The 22,763-nt window shown below is 35.8% G+C and overlaps 1 protein-coding gene across 3 annotated transcripts in view; it reads left to right on the top strand.

Moving 5' to 3' along the window:
• The window catches only part of SPOCK3 (SPARC (osteonectin), cwcv and kazal like domains proteoglycan 3), a 451,052-nt gene that overhangs the window by 180,750 nt on the left and 247,539 nt on the right, over window positions 1–22,763 (top strand). For all 3 annotated transcript variants that reach the window (XM_029939086.1, XM_029939096.1, XM_029939103.1), the window contains one exon: window positions 19,383–19,497. In XM_029939086.1, coding sequence (XP_029794946.1) covers window positions 19,383–19,497 — 115 coding nt within the window. The remainder of the gene's footprint in view (window positions 1–19,382; window positions 19,498–22,763) is intronic.

The raw sequence follows: 22,763 nt of genomic DNA on the forward strand, positions 1-22,763 counted from the left end.
GGCAATGTCACACATTTTAGGTGTGTGTTAGGTTGGCATCCCACTTCAATATAATCAAGGTGTATGACAGGGAGGTTATTCAAGGGTTTAGTAACAAAGGATCAGAAAGTTAGGATCTCCATTTAATTAAAGTCCCATTCATGTAACATCCAAAGGTGCTCCCAGGCTGTAGGGCTTGTTTTCCAATCAGTGATACCAATGCAGCTTTGCCCCTTCAGTGGCTGATTTTCTAAAACCTTGAGAGATAATGATCTCAGCAAAGTGGAAATGCACAATGGAGGCTTGAGAATGAGAGAGATTTATGGGAGAAGTCTGAAATTGGTACACATTTCTTTCCTTTACATTCTACTGATTAAATTCAGTCACCTGGTTACCATTATTGAGTAGAGAAAAATAACGTGGTTGAATGGTGTGTTCAGGAGAGGGAGAAATGGAATTAGAGATTACTTAATATTCTCTAACATGTGTAATTTTATATTGTGTAAATAAATAACTTTTCCGTTTACAAGAGTTGAAGAATACATGATTTTTGGTTTAATACTTTTCTATTTAAAACATTAGGATAAAATACTAAATGCAAATAAGTTGTAACAGAAAACTGCCTATAAGAATATAATATGGAATATGTAATAAAATTATATACAAAATGTATATTTACATGTAATTAATTATATGCATTTAACATTTTATATAAATGATACATGATTATAAATGTTAACATACAATTTATGTATATCAAATTTATATGTATAATAAGTAGAAAAATCACAGAAAACCATACATTTGCATCATTTTACCATAATGCTGAAACTTTTGTGAAAGCTTTTTATTCCTAAGTATAGAACAAGAGATAATTTTGTCTCTTGTTGTTTAGCGGTTTCATTAGAGACCTCAAAGGCCAAACACAATAGAATGGGTAATCAAGACTCAAAAATTTTAAAGTCTAAACCAAGTGTGAGACCACTTATTTGGGAGGTGCAAAGAGATTATGACAATGATTTTGTCAACCGCAGTGCTAAGTGGAAATGGAAGGTGATCAGAGATGTTGCATTCCCCTGTAGAGAATTGTTAGTGTGCTGTGGTCCATCCCCTCCACTGCCCCCTGGTGGAGGGAAAGAGAGCTGACTCTTGTCAGTTGAAGGGGCTTTCTGGTGACAATCTGGAAAGCCTTGTGTCTCATTTATCCTGAGGGACTTGAAGACCTTTATTAAATCAGACCTGAATATTTTAACCTCAAAGATCATTGGAAGTTGTTGTTCCTGTTCATCATAGGGTCAAACTGAGGTGGCTCTACTGAGAGGGAACAACTCTTCCATCAGTTAGGGCTAATGCTTACAGTTGTGGGGCACTCTGCTGACACGGGCCAACAGAAAGATATTTCAAAAGAACTAAGCAGACCATCGGAAGAGAGGTGAGATTGAAACTGAAAGACAGGTGATAGGTTTCCGGACTCCCAGGGGTAGATGAAGGAGTCAAAAGAGACTGGATACAGGGAAGAAATGGCCCCATCAAGGCATCTGCAGCCAGAGGTGCCCTGCAGGAGAATCTCCATGGAAACCACAACAACAAACCAAGAGAGGTGAATCAGCAATTGAACATTTCCCACACATGTCCTTTCCCACTGTTGTTTTATTTTAGACCGATGGCTTGAGCCGTCAGAAACACTTATTAGTGAGTCTGCAGGTGGGATAGGAGAAGTAAGAACTTTCCTTTCTCTACTCCAGAATTTCAAAACTGAGGTAAGACCCAGCTGGAGAATGAATGGGACATGGTAACATTCTAAATTGTAGTTAAATTATGAAACATTTCACTATATAAAAAAACAACTGAAAATACTGCCTGAATGTTTGTAACTTTCATAGCTGTGTGAACAACTACTGTATAATAAATCTCTTTATATATGTACATATATCTCCTATTGGTTGTGTTTCTCTAGAGAATCCTAATCCAGAATCCTTTGCATTGGATTGTTACTTCAGACCTCAGGTGACAAAACTGGGAAGTGATCTATTGTCCTACATTGGTATGAAACCTACCAGACTGTTGGGGTTCATATTTGTGGTACTCCTAGGGGGACTGAAAGACTTCTCCTTTGGCATTCAGTGCACTCTAACACAGGGCATTGTGGGCTGGGGACATCAGAAACCTGACAGTCTGAAGAGGAGGCCTGGTCAGAAGAACTTAAGTAGGTTTGTTACTAAGATTTGAATTCAGGGATGCTCAGTAATGAGTAGCCAAATCTGTATGTAGTTGTAGTGATCTTTTATAATTTGAGTAATAATGCAAATAAGACTTAAGTGTATCATCTTCGGATATAACAGTTCCTTACGATATACTCTTTTCATGGAGATATAACTGACAAATATATATCACGTTAGTTTTAGCTGTGCATGATTCGATATTTGCATATATTTTAAAAATCACAAGAAGTCTAGTTAACAACCATCGGCATGTTGGTTAAATTTTTTTCTTGTGATGAAACTTTATTAACAACTTTCAAATTTGCAATAGTATATTATTAACTAGTCACCATGTTGTACATTACATCTTCGTGACTTATTTATTTTGTAACTGGAATTTTGTACCTTGACACTTTTTACCCATTCCCTGTATTCCACCCTCATCCCACCTTCTGGCAATGGCCGATCTATCTGTTCTCTGTATCTCTAAGCTTGTTTTTGTTGGTTTGTTGGTTTAGATTTCACATATAAGTGAGATCGTATGGTATTTGTCTTTATCTGTTTGATTTGATTTGATTTAGTATAATAGCCTCAAGTTTCATCCATATAGTTGCAAATGGTAAGAGTGGCTGAAGAGTAACCCATTGGATATTTATCTATCTATCCTTATATTTTTATACATATATATTTATCTATCATGTCTATCTATCTATCTATCTATCTATCTATCTATCTATCTATCTATCTATCACCTGTCACATTTTCTTTATCCATTCATCCAAGAGTGGACACTTAAGGTTGTTTCTAGATCCTGACTATTATAAATAATGCTGCAATGAACATGAATATGCGTATATCTTTTTTAGTTAGTACCTTTGTTTTCTTTTAATACTAAGAAGTAGAATTGTTAGAATGTATGGTAGTTATATTTTTAATTTTTTAAGTAACCTACAAACTATTTTCCAGAGAGACTGAACCAATTACATTTCTACCAACATTGTGCAAGAAGTCCCTTTTCTACACATCCTTGCCAAGATGTTTTCTTATCTTTTTGACAATGGCCATTCTAGAAGACATAATATGATATATCATTGTAATTTTAATTGATTTTCCTAATGTATAGTGAGTGATGTTGAGCATCTTTTCTTGTACCTATTGGCCATCTGTATATATTCTTTAGGAAAATGTCTATTCACATACTCTGTCCGTATTTAGTTTGGTTTGTTTTTATTATTGATTTGTATGAGTTCTCCATTTATTTTGGATATTAACCCCTTATCATATATATAATTTGCAAATATTGTTTCACATTCAGCAGATTACATCTTCATTTTGTTGATGTGTTCTTTTGTTTTGCAGAAACATTTTAGTTTGATGTAGTACCACTCCTTTATTTTTGCTTTTGGCATCAGATCCAAAAAATCATCACCAGGACCAATATCAAGGAGTTTAATCCCTAGGAGTTTTATTGTTGCAGGTCTTATATTTAAATATTTAGCCCACTTTGAATTAATTTCATAGATGATAAGATAGTAGTCCAGTTTCATTATTTTTCATGGTGCTCTCCAGTTTTCTCTGCACCATTTATTGAAGACACTGTTCTTTTCCCATTGAATATTCTTGGCATTTTTGTTGTAAATTAGTGCACCATATATATGTGTGTGTTTTTTCCTGAGCTTTATATTATGTGCCATTGATCTATGTGTCTATTTTTGGGGGGGGGATTTGTTTTTTGGCTTTGTTAAGATTTTATTTTTTTAAGTAATCTTTGCACCCAACATGGGAATCAAAATTAGAATCTCAGGATCAAGAGACACATGCTACAGAGCCTGAGCAACCAGGCACCCTTTTGTGCCTGGTTTTATGCTAAAATCATATTGTTTTGATTACGATGGATTGGTAGTATTCTTCGAAGTCAGGGAGTATGATCCCTCTGGCTTTGTTCTTTCTTAAGATTGCTTTGGCTGTTTGGAATTTTTTTTCTCACCCCATGCTAATTTTAAGATTGTTTTATTTATGTGAAAAATCACATTGGAATTTTGACAGGGACTACATTGAATATATAGATTGATTTAAATATTAGTATGGAAATTTTAACAATATTAATCCTTCTATTCTGGTTCATGAGCATGGAATATCTTCCATGTATTTGTGTATTAATTCCTTTCATCAATGTCTTATCATTTTGAATGTACAGACTTTTCTACCTCCTTGGTTAAATATATTTCTAGGTGTTTTATTCTTTTTTTGTAATTATAAATGAGATTGTTTTATTAATTTCTTTTTTCAAGTTTGTTTTTAGTGTATAGAAATGCAACAGATTTCTGTATATTGATTTTGCATCCTGCAACATTACTGAATTCATGTATTAATTCTAATATTTTTTTTTGGTAGAGTTTTCAGGGTTGTCTGTATATAATCCCATGTCATCTAAATTCCAAAACTGAAGTAGGATCATGGCTGGGTAATGATTGCAATATGGAGACATTCTAAATTGTATGATGATTAAACTGTGCTGAACATTTCACTATATAAAAGTCTATTAAAATACTACTTGAGTTTCTATTTGAAAAGAGTAAATTATTAAGTGCAAGGGACTAATATAACACTTCCTGAGACTTAAATAAAGAATCTGGTTGCTTCTTGTACTCTTTAATGCAGATTATTCAATATATAACTATATATATAGTTGAAGCTGAAATTCAAATGAGTAAAAAAGATATGTAATCTCTTTAGTCTATATCTGCTATTTTCCTAATGATACAGGTCCCTTAGTATGTCCCTTAATTCGAAAAAAAATATCAAAGCACAACTTAATTCAATAATTAGAAAATAATTGGTTAAAATGATTCAATATAATTCCATTTTGTTATTAAATTGGTTATTAAGTTGGTATAATAATTTAGTTATTAAGTTTCTCAGCTGCCTCCTCACTTCTTTTTACTCTTTCCAAGTTAATGCCTACCTGGTCATATGGTGGGAAGGGCACTGTGAAACAAAGATTTGACCTCTTGTTAGTCCTGTTGGGTATAGAATTCTAACGATGTATGTATCTTAGTGTACATCCATCTCACTAGCTCCACTCTATAACATTTGTGCTAGAATCACCATGGCAAGCCTTAGTGGCCCTCAAGTTGGTGACCACACTGCATACGGACTGAAGGTAGCCTTAAAAGACCACAGTGGGGGCGCCTGGATGGCTCAGTCAGTTAAGCGTCCAACTTTGGCTCAGGTCATGATCTCATGGTTTGTGGGTTTGAGCCCCGTGTCGGGCTCTGTGCTGACAGCTAGCTCATAGCCTGGAGCCTGCTTCCAATTCTGTATCTTTTTCTCTCTCTGACCCTCCCCTGCTTGCACTGTCTCTCTCTGTCTCTCAAAAGTAAATAAAAAAAACGTTTAAACACTTATTAAAAAGTCCACAGTGGCCCTTTGACTGAGCGAGTCTCCCAGCAGAGTTACTAAGATAGGCCAGTGCCCCAGAATGTCCAAGGACATTCTTTGAGGTGGTGCTCGTGTTCAAAAGATGGAACAGGGATTATCAAATAATCCCTTCTGCCCTCTGTTGTACTCTCACTCACCTGAGCATTGTCCAAAAGTTGGCTTGAAGGAAGCCTAAGAAAAGGGAAATAGAAATTGAGATTTAATTTTCTTCTTCTTCTTCTTCTTCTTCTTCTTCTTCTTCTTCTTCTTCTTCTTCTTCTTCTTCTTCTTCTGTTCTCTTTCTTTTTTCTCTCATTCATGCCCAGAAAGAAAAATTGTCTCTTAATCAGTGTGGGCTGCTATAACAAAGTACCTTATGGTGGGCAGCTTATAAATAATAGACATTTTAAGAGTTTTGGAGGCCAGAGCTTAAGATCAGGTGCCAGAGTCGTGGGATTCTGGGGAGATTTTGTCCCGGGTTGCAGACTGCCAACTTCTTAGCGAACCCACATTGCATGCTTATGTGAGGAAGCATGGAGCTCTCTAGGGTCTCTTTCAGGAGGCACTAACCCCACTTATGAGTTTTCCACCATTATGACCTAATTACTCCCTAAGGCCTCACCACCTAACACAGTGATCCTTCCTTATCCTTGGGTGATATGTTCCAAACTCCCATTGAATGCCTCAAACCATGGATAGTACTGAACCTTTTATATACTGTGTTTTTTCCTCTGTCTACATACCTATGATAAGGTTTAATTTATAAATTAGGCTACTAATAAAATAGAATAATTTTAATAATATACTGTAGTGAAAATTATATGGATATGGTCCTTTCCCTTTCTCAACCTATCTTTCTGTACTTTACTCACCATCTTGTGATGATGTGAGATGATAAAATGGTGAGATGAAGTGTGGTGACTGGCATGACATTGTAATGTAGCTTTAGGCTACTACTGACCTTCTGATGTGTGGAGGAAGATCGTTCCTTCCAAACTGTGGTTGACCACAAGTAGTATCTGAAACTGCAGAAAGGGTAACCGTACCTAAGGGGGGGCTTCTGTACCATTATATTGCATGTGAGGATTTCAACAAATGAATTTTAGAGGGACATAAGCATTTAGTCCAGAACAAATGAGAAAGCTCTTCTTTACCCCCTTGTTTTAGAACTTTTAGTCTAAAAGAGACCCATTCCAGGGGCGCCTGGGTGGCTCAGTTGGTTGAGCGACTGAGTAAGTTGCTTGAGTAAGAAGTAAAGTAAAGTAAAAATATTTATAGAGTTAACTTTATAGCCATTTGTATCCATGGGGCCCATCATGTTTGATAAGAAGCTGAATTTATGATCTCAGTCCCAAGAATTGGATTCCGCTCTAATGATTTGAGGCAGGCCCTATGGGATCCTATTGCACTGTCAATTTATAACCCCCCAAATATGAGTAAAAGTATTTTTTCATATTTTGGATATTTAGACAAATACTTTAGGCAACAAAGATGTCCAGTGTTTTTAGATTTATAAGTTAGGCATTTTGTGATCTTAAATTTCCAGATACAACAAACCATTAATTTGATACATCAATGCTAAAGATGCAGCCTTTTAGTAAATAGCAATTAGAAGTTTTCATTGACACCAGAGTAAAGGAGAGATTAAATTGTCTCACAAAACAAGCTGACTGAAAGGGACCTATCAGAAAATGCGCCCTTATTTGATTTAGTCATTTGAGTAACCTACAGGCTTTAATCTAATCCTGCCTAAGTAAGTGTCAGTCAATGAAAACTTCATTTAACAATAGTCAGATCAGTATTTTACAAAGGATTATTTGTGTGTGTGTTTGAGAGAAAGGGAGCCATAATATTAATTACAAATGACAAACTGAAAGCTGCGAAAGACCCAGAAGGTTCACTCACCTGTGAGGGTAGGTGCCATCATTGTTTTACTAAGAATGTCTGCTGCTGTTACTACAGTTCTGTGTAAGCAGGACCGATCTGCTGAAAGAAGGAATATTTGAAAAAAGATTTTTAAAACTTTAATGCATAAAAAATTCTGAAGATTACTATGTATATATTAGGAAGTGCTCTTAGTGATAAATTCCATCAACTTGCTTCAGATGTTATCATCACCAGTTTTATAAAATATGTGTTAGTTTTAAGGTTTTGGGCATATGTAAAAGCTCTTTCTGTTTTTTCTTTTAATGTTTATTTTTATTTTGAGACAGAGAGCAAGCAGAGGAGGGGCAGAGAGAAAGGGAGACACAGAATCTGCAGCAGGCTCCAGGTTCTGAGCTGTCAGCACGGAGCCCGACGTGGGGCCCAGACCCAGAAACATAGGATCATGACCTGAGCTGAAGCCGGACACTTAACCGACTGAGCCACCCAGGCGCCCCTTAGGGTAGTTACATTCTGGCAGTTACCTCTAAAGTATTTTATAGACCTTTCCAGTAGGATTTGAATTCAGATTTAAGTAAATGAGATCCTGTTATGCATTCTCTTTCTTATTATGACCCGCTTTTTGGTTAATTTAACCTATCAGCATTGTGCAATATTTATTACAGAAGAAATACTCCCTTGATGCAAAATTGATTTTTAGTATCTAACTTTCAGTGGTGAGGTTTGCACCTTTGATTTTTTATTGCATGCTCTATTGCTCTGAGGTAATTGATTGAGAAAGACCTTAAATATTCTCATGGAGGAGGGAGACTTAAGAAAATGCCTCAGAAAATAAAAAGAAGAGGAAATTGTTTGCTTTTAATTAACACATAGTTTACATATAATAAGATGCAATAATTGAAAATGTACAGATTGATACATTTTGGTGAATGCAGATAATTGAATTAACACTACTTCCATTAAGATAAAGAATATGTCCATCACTCCAGCCATTCCTCAAATTACATACTCTCCCCCAATCTGCCTGATTTCCTACCCCCCAGTCCAGGCAATCACTGTTTGGATTTCTTTCAGTTTAATTTAACTTTAGCTTGTTCTGTATATAACTTGATACAAATGGAAATGCCTTGCATGTATACTTTATTTATGCCATTTTTCCTATAATGTTTTTGAGATTTATCTACCATTATTGCATGCTTCAGGGATTTGTTTTGTTTTGTTTGTTTTATTGCTGAGTAGCATTCTCTTTGTAGGACAACAGTCATCCATGGATAGATATTTGGGTTAGTTCTTATAACAAAACACACCATGAATATTTTTGTAATAGTCTTTTTGTGAACATTCAAATATTTTCTTGGATAAATTCAAAGATGTAGTATTGTTTAATTGTATAACAAACTGCCAAAATATTTTCAAAAGAGATTGTACAAAGTATCAATTTACTGACTCTTGTCTTTCAATTCCCTTTTCATTGCCTGTTCTGCAGTGATATTTACGGGACCCTGTAAGCGTGTCCTGTAACAAACAAAAACTAAGCTTTGTCAATGTAGGGAACTGCAAGGGCTTTGCGGAGGGAAGGACTTCTCTCTGGCTCTGGAGTCCTTCCGCTTCTCCTACTGCAGTGGTGCGTGGAGGAGAGGCTTGCAGGGGTGCTCCACTACACATGCATGCTTGGTGTGTATAGTCCCAGAGCAGGCTTGCAACCTGGTTTTGGTGGGCACTGTGTACCCCAGGCCTTGCACTTGGAAATTGGCCCCCAATGCCTCAACTCTCTCCATGCACTTGCCTGCTGGCTTCCGCCCACTTGCCTGCTGCAGGAGGGCTTCCTGCTCAGTCCCAGCTGTGGTTCCCTTCCTTCCGGCCTCTGTGCACCTTTACCGGATGGGTGGGGGGAATCGGTGTGGTGTTGCCTACTTTGCCAGTCGTCTATGGACGAACCGGCTCTGGCCCTACCAACTAAATAGACTTCGGAGCCATCCAGCTCACTTCAACCTTCTCAGTGAGAATTGAATCCCAAATCTGGGGAGAGGGCACACCTTTCTGATCTGGCTTTTCCATTGATACTTCATATCCTTTATTAAATTATTCTTTTGAGATTCTTTTGGTCCTTTTTTACAGTTATCCTTTTGTGATGACTAATAATCCCTTATTTTATTTTTGAGAGAGAGAGAGAGAGGTGGAGGGAGTGACAGTGGAGGAAGAGAGAGAGAGAGGGAGAGACAGAGAGAGAGAGTCAGTCTAAAGTAGGCTCCACACTCGCACAGGCATTGACGCCACACTGTGAGATCACGACCTGAGCCAAAATCAGGAGTTGTATGCTCAACCAACTAAGCCACGCAGTTGCCTCAGCAATTCCTTATTTTAAACTTTCCCTGTTTGAGTTACTACATCTTTTGTCTCCTAATTGGACGTGGACTAATACCAGTAATTATCTCATTCTCTACTCCCACCAGCTGTGTGTTAGAGTTAGTTGATCTAATTCTTGCCAACACTTCAGGTTTACTTTTTTAATCTAACATTCTTTCTAGTGGTGAGGTGTGCTCACTTACTGTGCTTTTACTTTTATATCAGATTGAATAGATGATATCAGGAGAATATCTCCTGATTCACACCCAAGATTAGATGGTCATAATATCATTTCTTCTTTATACGTATACACCTATGTGGGTGCATGTAAGTGTGTAAACTATCAAATGATAGCAATGTTTGACACACCTTTCATAGGAAACTTATCTGTGCTTAGAAGTCTTATTTCATTCTTTTAAGGATTAGCTTACGTGGTTTTGTTTATTTATTTATTGTTATTTTATATTTGAGAGAGAGAGAGCACAAGCAGGGCAGGGGAGGGAGGGGTAGTGGGCAGAGACAGAATCTGACGCAGGCTCTAGGCTCTAAGCTGTCAGCACAGTCTGATGTGGGGCTCAAACTCAGGAACAATGACATCAACCTGAGCTGTAGTCAGATGCTTAACTGACTGAGCCACTCAGGAGACTCTGGGCTCATTATTCTTTAAAAGGAGTTCTTTAAAAGGAATTAATGGATTCTCTCTCTCTCTCTCTCTCTCTCTCTCTCTCTCTGCCCCTCCCCCCTCATGGGTGCTCTCCCTCTCTCTGTCTCTCAAAAATAAATAAACATTAAACATTTTAAAGGGATTAATGTAAAGTATATTTTTACTTTTTTAAATAGGCAAAAATAGAAGGGCGAACATTTTTAGGAAAATTGTGAGTTTAGAGTCAGTGGCTTTTATTGGACTGAGGTAATCTGTGTCCTAATTGAGGACTGAGAAAGAGAGAGTATCACTTAAAGTGGGCCGATACCCCCCTGTAGGGTGTTTAGAGGAGCTGTACAGCAAATTATAAGAGATTTTATAGGATCTTAATAACTATCAATAAAAAATGCAAATGACAATGCCACATATGATGTTTTCTACATGTCTGGAAATATTTATTTATTTACCTCAAACATTAGAATGAAAGTCCTAAGTATAAAGCTTTATGATGAGAAGTCAGTATCATCATTTTTTAATGTATCAGATAATATTTGAGAATAGAAGCCAGTAAAAATAATAGGTTTTTACATATGATCAAGTATTCTGGAATGCATCTCCTTCATAAAAGAAACACTATTAACATTTATCGTTTTAAGGAGATTGGATGATAATAATGGTATCTTGACGAAGTAAAAGAACGATAAAGAACAGAAGAGAATGACATTTTTAAATTGTCATTAATACTTTAATTACTACCAGACTAGAATGACTACGGAACAAAGTTCTGCCTTGAAATAGTATCTAGTTTTTTATTAACTTTGAGTTATCAATGTAGTAGTCAGTTGCATTGCACACAATTGTATAAGATGAGATATCATTGAAATAAACATTGTGACATTTTGATATAGATTTACTACAAAAGAAATTAATGTACCTGTTGCATGCTGATCTGCTGATTGTGTAGATCACCACATTTAATGTTTGTAATGAGGAGACCAGAGTTACAGTGGAAGGATTTTATGTAACTAAAGTAATGTTAAGGTTTAAAACTAAGAAAAGTCACTCCAAAGACTTGCGGCCACATTTAATCACATTTAGCACCACAAAATTGGCTGTCAAAAGTCTAATTAACTACCAGGCATTAGCTCTATTTTCCATGCTGCTCACTTGCACAGCCTTTCATGATAACATCTGGCAAGTTTTAAAAATTCCCTAGAAAACCACTTCTTCCTATAGTTTTACAACATAGAGTTTTAGTGACATGAACTGTTGTTAAAACAACAACAAAAGCATATTCAGTGCTTCATTGTTGAACCTTGAAGGTTTTTAAAACATGTTTGAGTTCATGGTCACTTCTTTTTATGTGAAAACACACAGTTAAGTTTAAAGAGACATTTCACCAAGGGAGTGTGGATGGGTATGTGTTTTACTTCAATTTTATGCATTTCAGTATTTAGTGATGTTGCAATTTTTCCAACTGTTTTCCAAAATTGAAATCCAGCTCTCAGTAGCACACTTCACCTGCTCTTAAATTATGATGAATGTTTAACGTAGTTTTTGTTTTCTTGATTGTTTTCCCCAAGTGGCTGAAGAGTTCTTTCATTACCTAAAATGTACCTATGTTAACAGTTGACATTCAAAGAGAAAGATATATTTGCTTTTGTGTTTGCTATAATAGTTGGAGATAAGCATTTCACAACACAAATTTGGATAAGAAAATATTATAATATCCAAGCAATCCAATATCTGATTGCTTACAGAGAACCACAGGATGAAAATAGACATTAATTAGTGGCAACTGATGGCAAAATAACATGAAGTAATAATTTTATTGTGGCTAGGAAAAATAATTATCAATAAGAATGCCACACACAGATAATTTATCCTTTAAAATTGATTGGAAAATAAAGATATATCCAGTGAAATATATAAAAAGTTTAGCACAGATTGCACATGCTGAAAGAACAAATGATATGTTTCAACAAATAAATTTATACAAGAGGACCCAAAAGAAAGTATGAACTGTCAGAAGCAATGATGGACCAATAAATTGGTAGATTTTATAATTTTCAATTAGCGATGTCAGTAAAAATAATAATGAAAATGCTAACTATTTGGGGGGTGACCGGTTGGTCTAGTGTCTGACTCTTGATTTTGGCTTACCTTATGATCTCATCATTCATGAGATCAAGCCCCACATCAGGCTCTACTCAGACAGTGCAGAGACTGCTTGGGATTCTCTTTCTCCCTCCCCTCTGTCCCTCCACCACTCATGCTCTCTCTCTCAAAATAAATAAATAAATTTAAAAAATAAAAAATCTTTAAAAATACTATTTTGCAATGTCTATAGTAAAGTGCAGAGTAACTCATGGAAATTGGTGTGAAGTTGAATGTCAAAGATTTGGTGTTAACATGTTCTAGAGTCCTTGTACTCTTCAGAACAAGGGTAATCTACTTGTTGTATGGTTATTCCCATCCAGTGATGTGTAGGTAAATCTAAAGGAAATCAGTAAAAGAGACTTTATAACTTCCAAACCAGCATAAAGAAAAAGGTACTAGATAAAATACACTTAATACACTATGAGGAAGAAAAGAAGAAAGAAATAAAATAAAGAAACAAAGTAGTGCAAAATAGAAAGCACAAAAAAAGTGATAGAAAAGAGTGCAATTACATTTAAAAAGTTACAGTTGAAACAGAAGAAGAGACAGGTCTCTTTAGATTGAGCTTGTAAATCCACCCAAAGTTGCTTGAGAACATTGTTAAAATACAAAAATTAAAAATTAAAAATAATGGAGTTTAGACAAAAGTTAGCTGGGCAAATACTAATGAAAAGAAAATTAGTTGCAGCAATATTCATAACAGAAAAAGGCCACACATTGTGGAATTGAGGTGTTAGATGTTTATTCGGCTGATTTAGATGCAGTTGCCTCAGCATACCTATTCCAACAGACCCATGCCTGACCCTTTCAAAACCATCTTTTATTTCTGCTCTCTAGTCAGCATTTCTGTCCCTGTGCCCATCTTCCTTTACAGTGGATTCCTTTTTCTTCTGGACATTTGTTAGTTTACTTTTCTCTTTTGTTTTTAAATTATTTTTCATGTTTATTTATTTTTGAGAGAGACAGACACAGAATGTGAGTGGGAGGAAGGGCAGAGAGAGAGGGAGACACAGAATCTAAAGCAGGCTCCAGGCTCTGAGCTAGCCGTCAGCACAGAGCCCAACGTGGGGCTTGAACCCAGGAACCGCGAGATCATGACCTGAGCCGAAGTCCGACGCTCAACCAACTGAGCTATCCAGCACCCCATTAGTTCGCTTGTCTTGATCAAATATTATTCAAACCATAACCAAATTCTTGTGAGCAATCTCTTTACCATTGCAAACCTAATTATGTCACTCTCCAAATTAAAATCATTCAATGACATGGCATTACCTACAAAGTAGAACTCTAAAAGCTAAGCAGCTTTCATCTGCCTCCCTACTGTTGTTCTGTTTTGTTTTGTTTTCCACAATACTTGCAGGCAGCATGTATATATCATCCATCCTGAGTTGTCATTCCAGGAATAATGCATCCTTTTTATACTTTCATGCATTTATACTGGTTTCTTATACCGGGATTTTCTTTCATTTTGCTCATTGTACAGGTTTCAAAACCTACCTAAGTTTTAATTCATTCTAATCATCCCCCATTCCCTCACCTGTGTGTATATATTTTCACATAGATAAATATATATACATACACACATGTGTGTGTATAATTTCCACTTAATGTGTTCTAATTGCTTTTTTATATATCTCTTTTCCAATAAAAATACTTAATCTGTTGAGTAGAGGATCCATTCTATGTAGGGTATTTGGTGCCAAAAGTGTATGCTAAAATGCAAAAACACTCTGAAAAACTAATGCAAATTTGGAGCTCATCTTGTCCAAAATTTTTAACTTTTAGATGAACCTATCAGGCTACATAGAGATTACTAGTTTTTACTACATTGGTCTTCAGAAAAATCTGAATCAATATTGGGAAAGTTAAGTCTTTGTTATATTTGTCAAGTTTCTAAGAAATGTTTTCCCTGGCATTGGCTTAGTTACGGTGACTGGTCCATCGTTAACCTCACTAAAAATAAAATGCAGAATTATCTGAGAATGTTTAGCCTAGAGTAATTAGGGTTTAATATTAAAATCTAGGCTTTTCTGTGGATAAACACTGCTAAATTCTAGAAGTCAGTTTGTGGAAAACAGGTGGTGGTAATGGAGGAGGGTACATGCGGGGTGTTATATGGAAACCAACTTGACAATAAACTAAAAAAAAAAGAGTTCTGATCTTCTCTGTTAAAGTTTATTTCAGTTCTTGACATTAACAATAATACCTATTTTGGCACCTTAATGACGCCACTTTTCGCCTTTCCTTCTTTCAATACCACTTGCAGGGAATCTGAATACTAGTGATTCCTCTGCCGAATTGAGAATTCAGCACCTTTCAGTCACTGTCCCCATTTGTTTTCTTGACTTGCCATCTGCATTGTGTGTCCTTACTTTTCAGATCCTCTTACAGAGGGACTTCTCTTAAAGAATTAGATCGTTCTTAATTGGCATACCTGTCTACACTCACATTTGTTTTCTGCTCACACCTACCCTTGCTTGAGCAGGCACTTCCTTCTGCATTAGCAGCTGGATCCAGCTGGCGATGCCCTGGCTTACTCTGGTCTAGAAATTACTGGGAGATTCTGGAATAAAAACTGAATTTTCTGGAGAAAGAGTGAAGGAAATCCTGTATCACACAGAAATGAAACTACATCATAGATGAAAGTGTTCGGCAACTGTTTGGTATGCAGACTGCTTTGTTTGGAAAAAAAAACAATACAAAAACTGTATTTGTTAGGTCTCCAGGTTCGTTCACATCAATCAGAAAGATTATGAAAGATTAAGACAAAAAGAACATGCCCGAATGAATTCAAGTGCACTGGCTGAAATCTTTGCCAGATGCTTGGGTTGTTTTGCTGGATGCCTGAGAAAAAGCTAAATATAATAATATGGAATAGAACAAGAAATGCTAATTTGAATGAGATGGAAAGAGGAGGCTAGCAACAGAGGGAGGTGATTTATGCCAGGCTATTTTAAAATACAGGATTAAGTGTAATCCATGGGCTTCAGCCAAGGGGAAGATGTCTGTGTTATTGTTGTGATTTCAGGAATAAAATCTCAAGCATCTGTATTTACAGTGTGTGATATTTTATAATTTCCAAGCTGCCAACAATGTAAGTTCTACTCAAAAATACAGATGGTTGAAATCACATACACAGAAAGTGCTCTTTTCCTTACTGCAGATCCTATGTATCTGATTCCTTTGTTCACCTTCTATCATATTTACCATCTCCTGACAAATACTCCTACACTTAAAAATATTTTTAATGTTTATTTGTTTTTGAGAGTGAGATAGAGAGAAAAAGAGCAAGTAGGGGAGACACAAGATCTGAAGCAGGCTCCAGGCTCTGAGCTGGCAGCACAGAGCCTGCCTCAGGGCCTGAAACCACAAACTGTGAGATCATGCCCTGAGCCGTAGCCAGATGTTCAACCTACTGAGCCACCTAGGCACCCCAATACTACTACTCTTTTGTTTGATCATTTATGCAGAATTTTATGTAAACTTTGTATTAAATTAATTTTCATGTGCTATATTTGTTCCAATAATTTTCTTCTTATATGCCAATTTTGAGTTCTGATGTCTTTTATTAAGTAGATATAATGTAGGAGGTGTCATGGAATCTTAGAAAATTATCAATGTACACTGTATAAAGAAAACTAGAAGGGATAACTTAAAATGACTATTAATGGTCTGCATTTGGTGTGTCACTAGGTTAAATTAACCATAATTGTTTCATAAGTACCGGAGTGTTGTATTTCAATGCAAAAACATTCCCTTTTCAGTATAATATGTCCTAGGTTCAGTATATTCACAATGAGTGTAGGACATGTGAATATAAGATATAGTGGTAGGTATAATGACATTGCTTTTTAGGCAGAATTATTTAATTTTAATCAATATTTAAGAGTGATATTAAAAATCAAAATAGACTAAGGATTAGAAATAACACGATACATTTTAATCCCTTCTAAGTTACTGTATGTTTTTCCTTTATGTTGTAATACAAAAAGCCACACAGTTTTAGGCTGCAGTAGTTCCATGAGACAGTATTCTAATTTATGATGTTTTAAACTGCTATAGTACAATGAGAATGTTCTAGTAATTTGCATATGTATGGTGAACAAAGTCTATTCAACATTTCATAGAAAATAAAATAGGTAATATTTCTTATCTTAAATTTTGAAATTACTCATGAATTAAGGGAAGTTATTGATTTAACCATTTCCATAAAAAATCTTTTTTTTTTCAATATGGAGGAAATTTAAACATTAGTGTTCCAAATAGATGCATTTATTGTATTGACCGTTTTAGTACGGATTAAGATATCTTTCAGTGCATATTTTATCAACTATATGTGTTAATATTTTTAATTTGAGTTGAGTATTTGAAATCTTGAAAATTTTGTTGAAATATATATTTTTAAGGGTGCCTGGATGCCTCAGTCAGGTGAGCAGCCAGCTTCTGCTCAGGTCACGATCTCATGGTTCATGGGTTCCAGCCCCACGTCAGCTCTGTGCTGACAGCTAACTCATGAGCTTGGAGCCTGTCTTCGGATTCTGTCTCCCTCTCTCTGACCCTCCCCCACTCTCACTCTCTCTCAAAAACAAATAAAACATTTAAAAAGAAATCTATATCTTTAAGCAGAGAAAATAAATGTTTTTATTTTTTAATTAATTTATTTAAATTCAACTGAGTTAACATACAGTGTAATATTGCTTTCTGGAATAGAACGCAACGATTCATTACTCATGTATAACACCCAGTACTCATCTCAACAGGTGCCCTCCTTAGTTAATGCCTGTCACCCATTTAGCCCATCCCTCACCCAGGACCCCTCCAGCATCCTTCAGTTTGTTCTCTGTATTTAAAGGCCTCCTATGCTTTGCTTCCCTGTTTTTATCTTATTTTTCCTACCCTTCCCCTATGTTCATCTGTCCTGTTTCTTAAATTCCACATATGAGTGAATCATATATTTTCCTTTCTCTGACCTACTACATGCATCTTTATATATAATTTATATCTGCATTTTATTAAAATTGGGTTTATTTATTGGTTATCAAAATGTATTCCCTTTGTTAGGTTATTGATTTAACACATTCATAAAGCTAAATTTGATTTATGCACCAGATGTTAGCTCTAGTTCACTCTAGGTTTAAGTTTTGAAAAGATTGGCTCAAATCCACATTTCAAGTTCAGCGAAAAGTTCAGAGCTTCACCAGAAAATTTTACATATTCCAAATAAAAATTTTTCAGGTCACTTTGGCTCCACTTTTCTATATGCATTAGAACTTTATTTTCAGTTTTCATCTTTCATGGGTTGTTTCTCTCAGTTGTGACCTGTACCCAAAGGGTATACTCAGTGCCTTTTAATTAGCTGTGCCAACTTCCTCACTGGCTTTCCACCCACAAAAATCACAACAAAATATCATCAAACATTACTAATAATGATTACAAATAGTGATAACATAGTAAACAAAAGGTAGAAACAACCAAAATTCCCCTCAACTATTGAGTGGATGAATAAAATGCGGCATATCTCTATAGAAAGATGGCATTCAGCAATTTAAAGATGGAATACAGTAGTGATACATGGAACCATATGGTTGGACCTTGGAAACATGGTTCCCAAACAAAGGAAGCCAGTCACAGAAGACCATACCTGTATAATTCCATTTACATAAAATGTTCAGAATAGGCATATCTGTAGAGGCAGAAATTAGTGGTTGTGAAGGAGCTTGGGGGTTGGAGGGTGATAACTAAAGGGTATTATTTCTTTGAGAAGATAAAAGTGTTCTAAAATTGGGGCACCTGGGTGACTCAGTCTGGTGTGTGTTTGACTCTTGATTGGACTCAGGTCATGATCTCATGGTTCATGAGATGGAGGCCCTTGGAGTCTGGGCAAAGAGCACAGAGTCTGCTTGGAATTCTCTCTCTTTCCTTCTTTCTCTGCTTCTCCTTTGCTCACGCTCTCTCACACTCTCTCTTTCTCTTTAAATAAATAAATTAACATTTTTAAAAACATACTAAAATTGATTATGATTATAGTTTCACAGTTGTGAATATACTGAAAACCGCTGAATTTAAACATTAAAAGGATGCATTATATGCAAATTAAATCTCAATGAGACTGTTCTTTAAAATATCACCAACAAATCACGCATTCTTTGTCTTGTCTAGGCAAGATGGAGGTTTTGTCTAGAGAAATGGAGGTTCAAACATCAGGCACAATTTAAAAATGAAAATGCAATATCTCAGAATTATTGCCATGATATACTCAACCAGCCCAGCTATAGACTCTTCTTGCACATCAAAGGACTCACTAATGCCCCCTAACATCTTTTGAGTTTAATCCCTTATCTTCACCCACCTGCATCTAACTAGGGAAAGCAAAAATATAAATTATAATCCTCCACTGACAGAAGTATTACAGTAACATGCCCCAACTTTACTCTGCACCTTTACTGCCTAGAAGACAGGAACAACTACAGAAACTTTTGGTCTTACATTTTCTATTTTGATTATATACTGTTTGATCATAGGGGTGTGTGTATTTTAGCTTCTGAATAGAATAAGTAAGATAAATTGCAGCCTTCTATTCATTCTGAGTTATATGGGTAAAAATAGAAGTATCTCGTAGAAGAGGAGGAATGTGAGGAAACTTTGGAGCTGAGCTGCTATGTCAGTTTCTTGATCAAATTGTTTGAGGGGATTAGGTACTTCCACCTTGCAGAAGTGTATCATAATATCTTCTGAACATTTTTTTTTAGCTTTAGATCCAGCTAAAGATCCATGCTTAAAGATGAAGTGTAGTCGCCATAAAGTATGCATTGCCCAAGATTCTCAGACGGCAGTCTGCATTAGTCATCGGAGGCTCACACACAGGTAAACATTATTAAATTAAATTCCACTGATTTAACAGTACTCCTTTTACTATGAATGACTGCAGAGTGTAAATATTTGGCAATGTCTGCTCAGCTTTTATCCAGAGTTTTATTGAAACAATTTCTGAAGGTTGGTTAATACAATTATGATTCACTTGGGTTAAACACTGTAATCAATCAGAATTACCATGGATTATAGAATTTAGGCACATATTATTAAATCAAGAGGATTTTGTGAAGATTGGATTAAAGTATTATATTTGAATGCTTACACTTTTTTTAATTTTAATTTTTTTGAGAGAGAGAGAGACACAAAGTATGAGCAGGGGAGGGGCAGAGAGAGAGGAAGACACAGAATCCGAAGCAGGCTCCAGGCTCTGAGCTGTCAGCACAGACCCCGACATGGGGCTCAAATCCATGAACCATGAGATCATGACCTGAGCTGAAGTCAGCCGCTTAGCCAACTGAGCCACCCAGGCACCCCTGCATACTTATACTTTTTTAGTTTTAAGGAGTTAATACAATTTTGGTATCTTCTATTTATGCTTATGCCTAGATTCCTCAAGGAAGAATTGAAAACAAAGTTAAAGGGCCAAAAAAAAGAAAAAAGAAAAAAAAAAGAAAAAAGACAAAGAAAAAAATGAAAACAAATGTTTATTACAAAAAGATAAAATGATCCAACACAGAGATATGGGTCTAGAACCTTTTAGGACACCTTCCTTTAAGGAAGCACGCATACTGGTAGAGTCCTTGTAGTCTGGAAGCTGACATAAAATTTCAAGAGAAAAAGGAGTTTTAAATATTGTGTTTTAATGATATCACTGCTTCTGTCAAAATGGCTCTATTTTGAGAAAGATCAGTAATTTAGAAATAGCCTATGTAGTTTCATGCTGAGTCTTAAGTATTGAAACATAGCACAACCAAAAATGAAATCACTGGGTAACTGATGGAAGCAAGCTGGTATATCCATTCCCTTTATTACTGTTAAAAGAATTCTCTTTTTGAGAACACTCTTTATTGTGATACTGGCCCTGTACTGTTTTTGCATCAAATGAGCCAGGGAATGTCACTGTTTGGGTGTGTTCAGAGATTAATTGCTTTTTGACTTTAGGGTCTTTACTCTAAAGTCTATTATTCAAACACACCAACAGAGAATAAAAACGTTAGAGAAGAAGAATGTAAGTAGCATTCCTAGAAAATGACAAAATTTAACTTTTGTTGACTTTTCTTATTAGTTTGAAAGCACATATGCCTAAAGCCTTTTATTACATGCTGAATGGAGTAGGGGAGGAGTCTATTCCATAATGCCACATCTATAGTGGCAGATTTCAAGTATCGAGACAGGCTGGCCAGTGGAGCCAAGATGAAAAGCTGAGGAATAAGTTCACTTGGGACAAAGAAGCACAGCATTCCAATAATATACTTGCAGAAGCAAGAAACGGGAAGAAAGACAGCGAGTCTTGTGACGCAAGTATGAAAGAGCTCAAGGAAACAGCATTGCTATGAAGTCAGTGTACGGTGGGAGGGAACAGAACGGTAAGACAGAGTTATCAGCAATATATTCCGCACTCGAGCATGTCTTCTGTTACTTTTATAACAAGATACCAACACGTTGGGCCAAAATTTTACTTTTTATTTATCTCCCTAGGATTCCAAAAAGTTTCTGAAATACTTGGACTTCTATTAATTAATCACCAAAAATTTAAATATTAGTATGCAAATGTATGTATGGCAGGGATAAGGGATAGTTGATTTTTACTTGAGAAATCAATAGGAGGGTAATGTTGAAATGCGTTCATGTATAATCTCTCGCCTAAGTTGCAGAGACTTAGTCAATTCATTTTATATCAAAGCAAAAACTGTTTGATCACAAGTGTCAGAGATTCTGGGAAAGGTTTTCATTTATCACACAGTTAACACCTCATTGGCCCTTTGGCCCCGGGCCCCCTGAACCAAGTCAAAGAGCGACTGAAGTCTTCACAGTTAATCTCATGCCCAGGGCAGAGACTCTCCTTTCCACAATGGCTGAACAAGGAAGCCAGGAGAGGTAAAAGTAACTGATCCAAGATCACAAAGCTGGGAATTTTTAGAGCATTGATTCCTGTCTATGTTTACTGAAACCAAAGTCCTTGCTTTTAATAACTGTTCTGTCTCCCTGCTTGTCTAACTTATTAAACAAAGATATAACTACAGACAAAAAGAAACTTCCTTAATGTGATAAAGACTCAGAACAAAAGCTAGAGTATTTCTTAATATAAACAGGGGCTGTGTCTTAAAGGGAGAATCATTGACAACTCTGCCTTTGGTATAGTGGTAAGTTGGGGCAGTGGGGGAGTCTACCATGTTTTAAGTGAGTAGACTTCAAAGTGTTTTATGTAAATAATATTTAGTTCTGTTCTATTTCTGATAGAATATTATAAATTTTCACTCAATACACACCATAGTCGATAAATAAATAACCAGTTCCAAAGAATTGATTTTTAAGATTAATATTTGATATGCTTTATTTGCTTTGAGGATGTCTGTACATAGTGAATGTTTATACAGCATTTAGGGAAGGAGAGGTTTGCCAAGAAGTTTGATCAATAAAGGTGGCTAATGTAAATAAGCATTCTTAAATCTGGGATGTGTGTAATTTGCGGACGGGGTACAGAAAACGAGCACAACAGGTTTAATTAACCAATTTTGGCCATTAGTTTAGGTTGGAAATTACTATTGTTTTGATTTAAATAAACAGCTTCATTTTTTCTTGATCTCATAAAAGAGAAAATGAAATTTCATGTTTGCTTCTGTGAGGAGAATGTCATTTTTCAAAGAGGTTTTGCTAATTCCCTCACTTTTCTCAAACTAGATAACACATGCATTTTTCCATTACCTTAGAACCCTGTGCTTCTCATTTTGAAATACTCATTACATTTGTAATAAATTGTTTAACATCAATCTCCTTCAACTGACAGGAAGCTCATGAAGGTAAGGTCTATGTCTTACTTACGACTTTATATGCAACTTGACATACTGGTTAGTATATAGTTCTTTGAATAATGTACTAAAAGAGCTTTTATTTTTGAATGTTACAGAAGAAAATTGGGTAGTGTGATCAATTGAACCTGTCAACCTAGATAATCTAAGACTAAACTAAAGTTTTTTCTGTGTGCCTTGTGCATTTGTGTTGGAGATAGTCTGGGAATGACATAGGAGTCAATTAAATACATTTAAATAATTTTTTTGAGAAAAAGGTGTCCAAGAGGGTAGTGTAGGAACATCCTG

Source organism: Suricata suricatta, chromosome 1 (assembly GCF_006229205.1).
Source record: "Suricata suricatta isolate VVHF042 chromosome 1, meerkat_22Aug2017_6uvM2_HiC, whole genome shotgun sequence".
Taxonomy (NCBI): Eukaryota; Metazoa; Chordata; class Mammalia; order Carnivora; family Herpestidae; genus Suricata; species Suricata suricatta.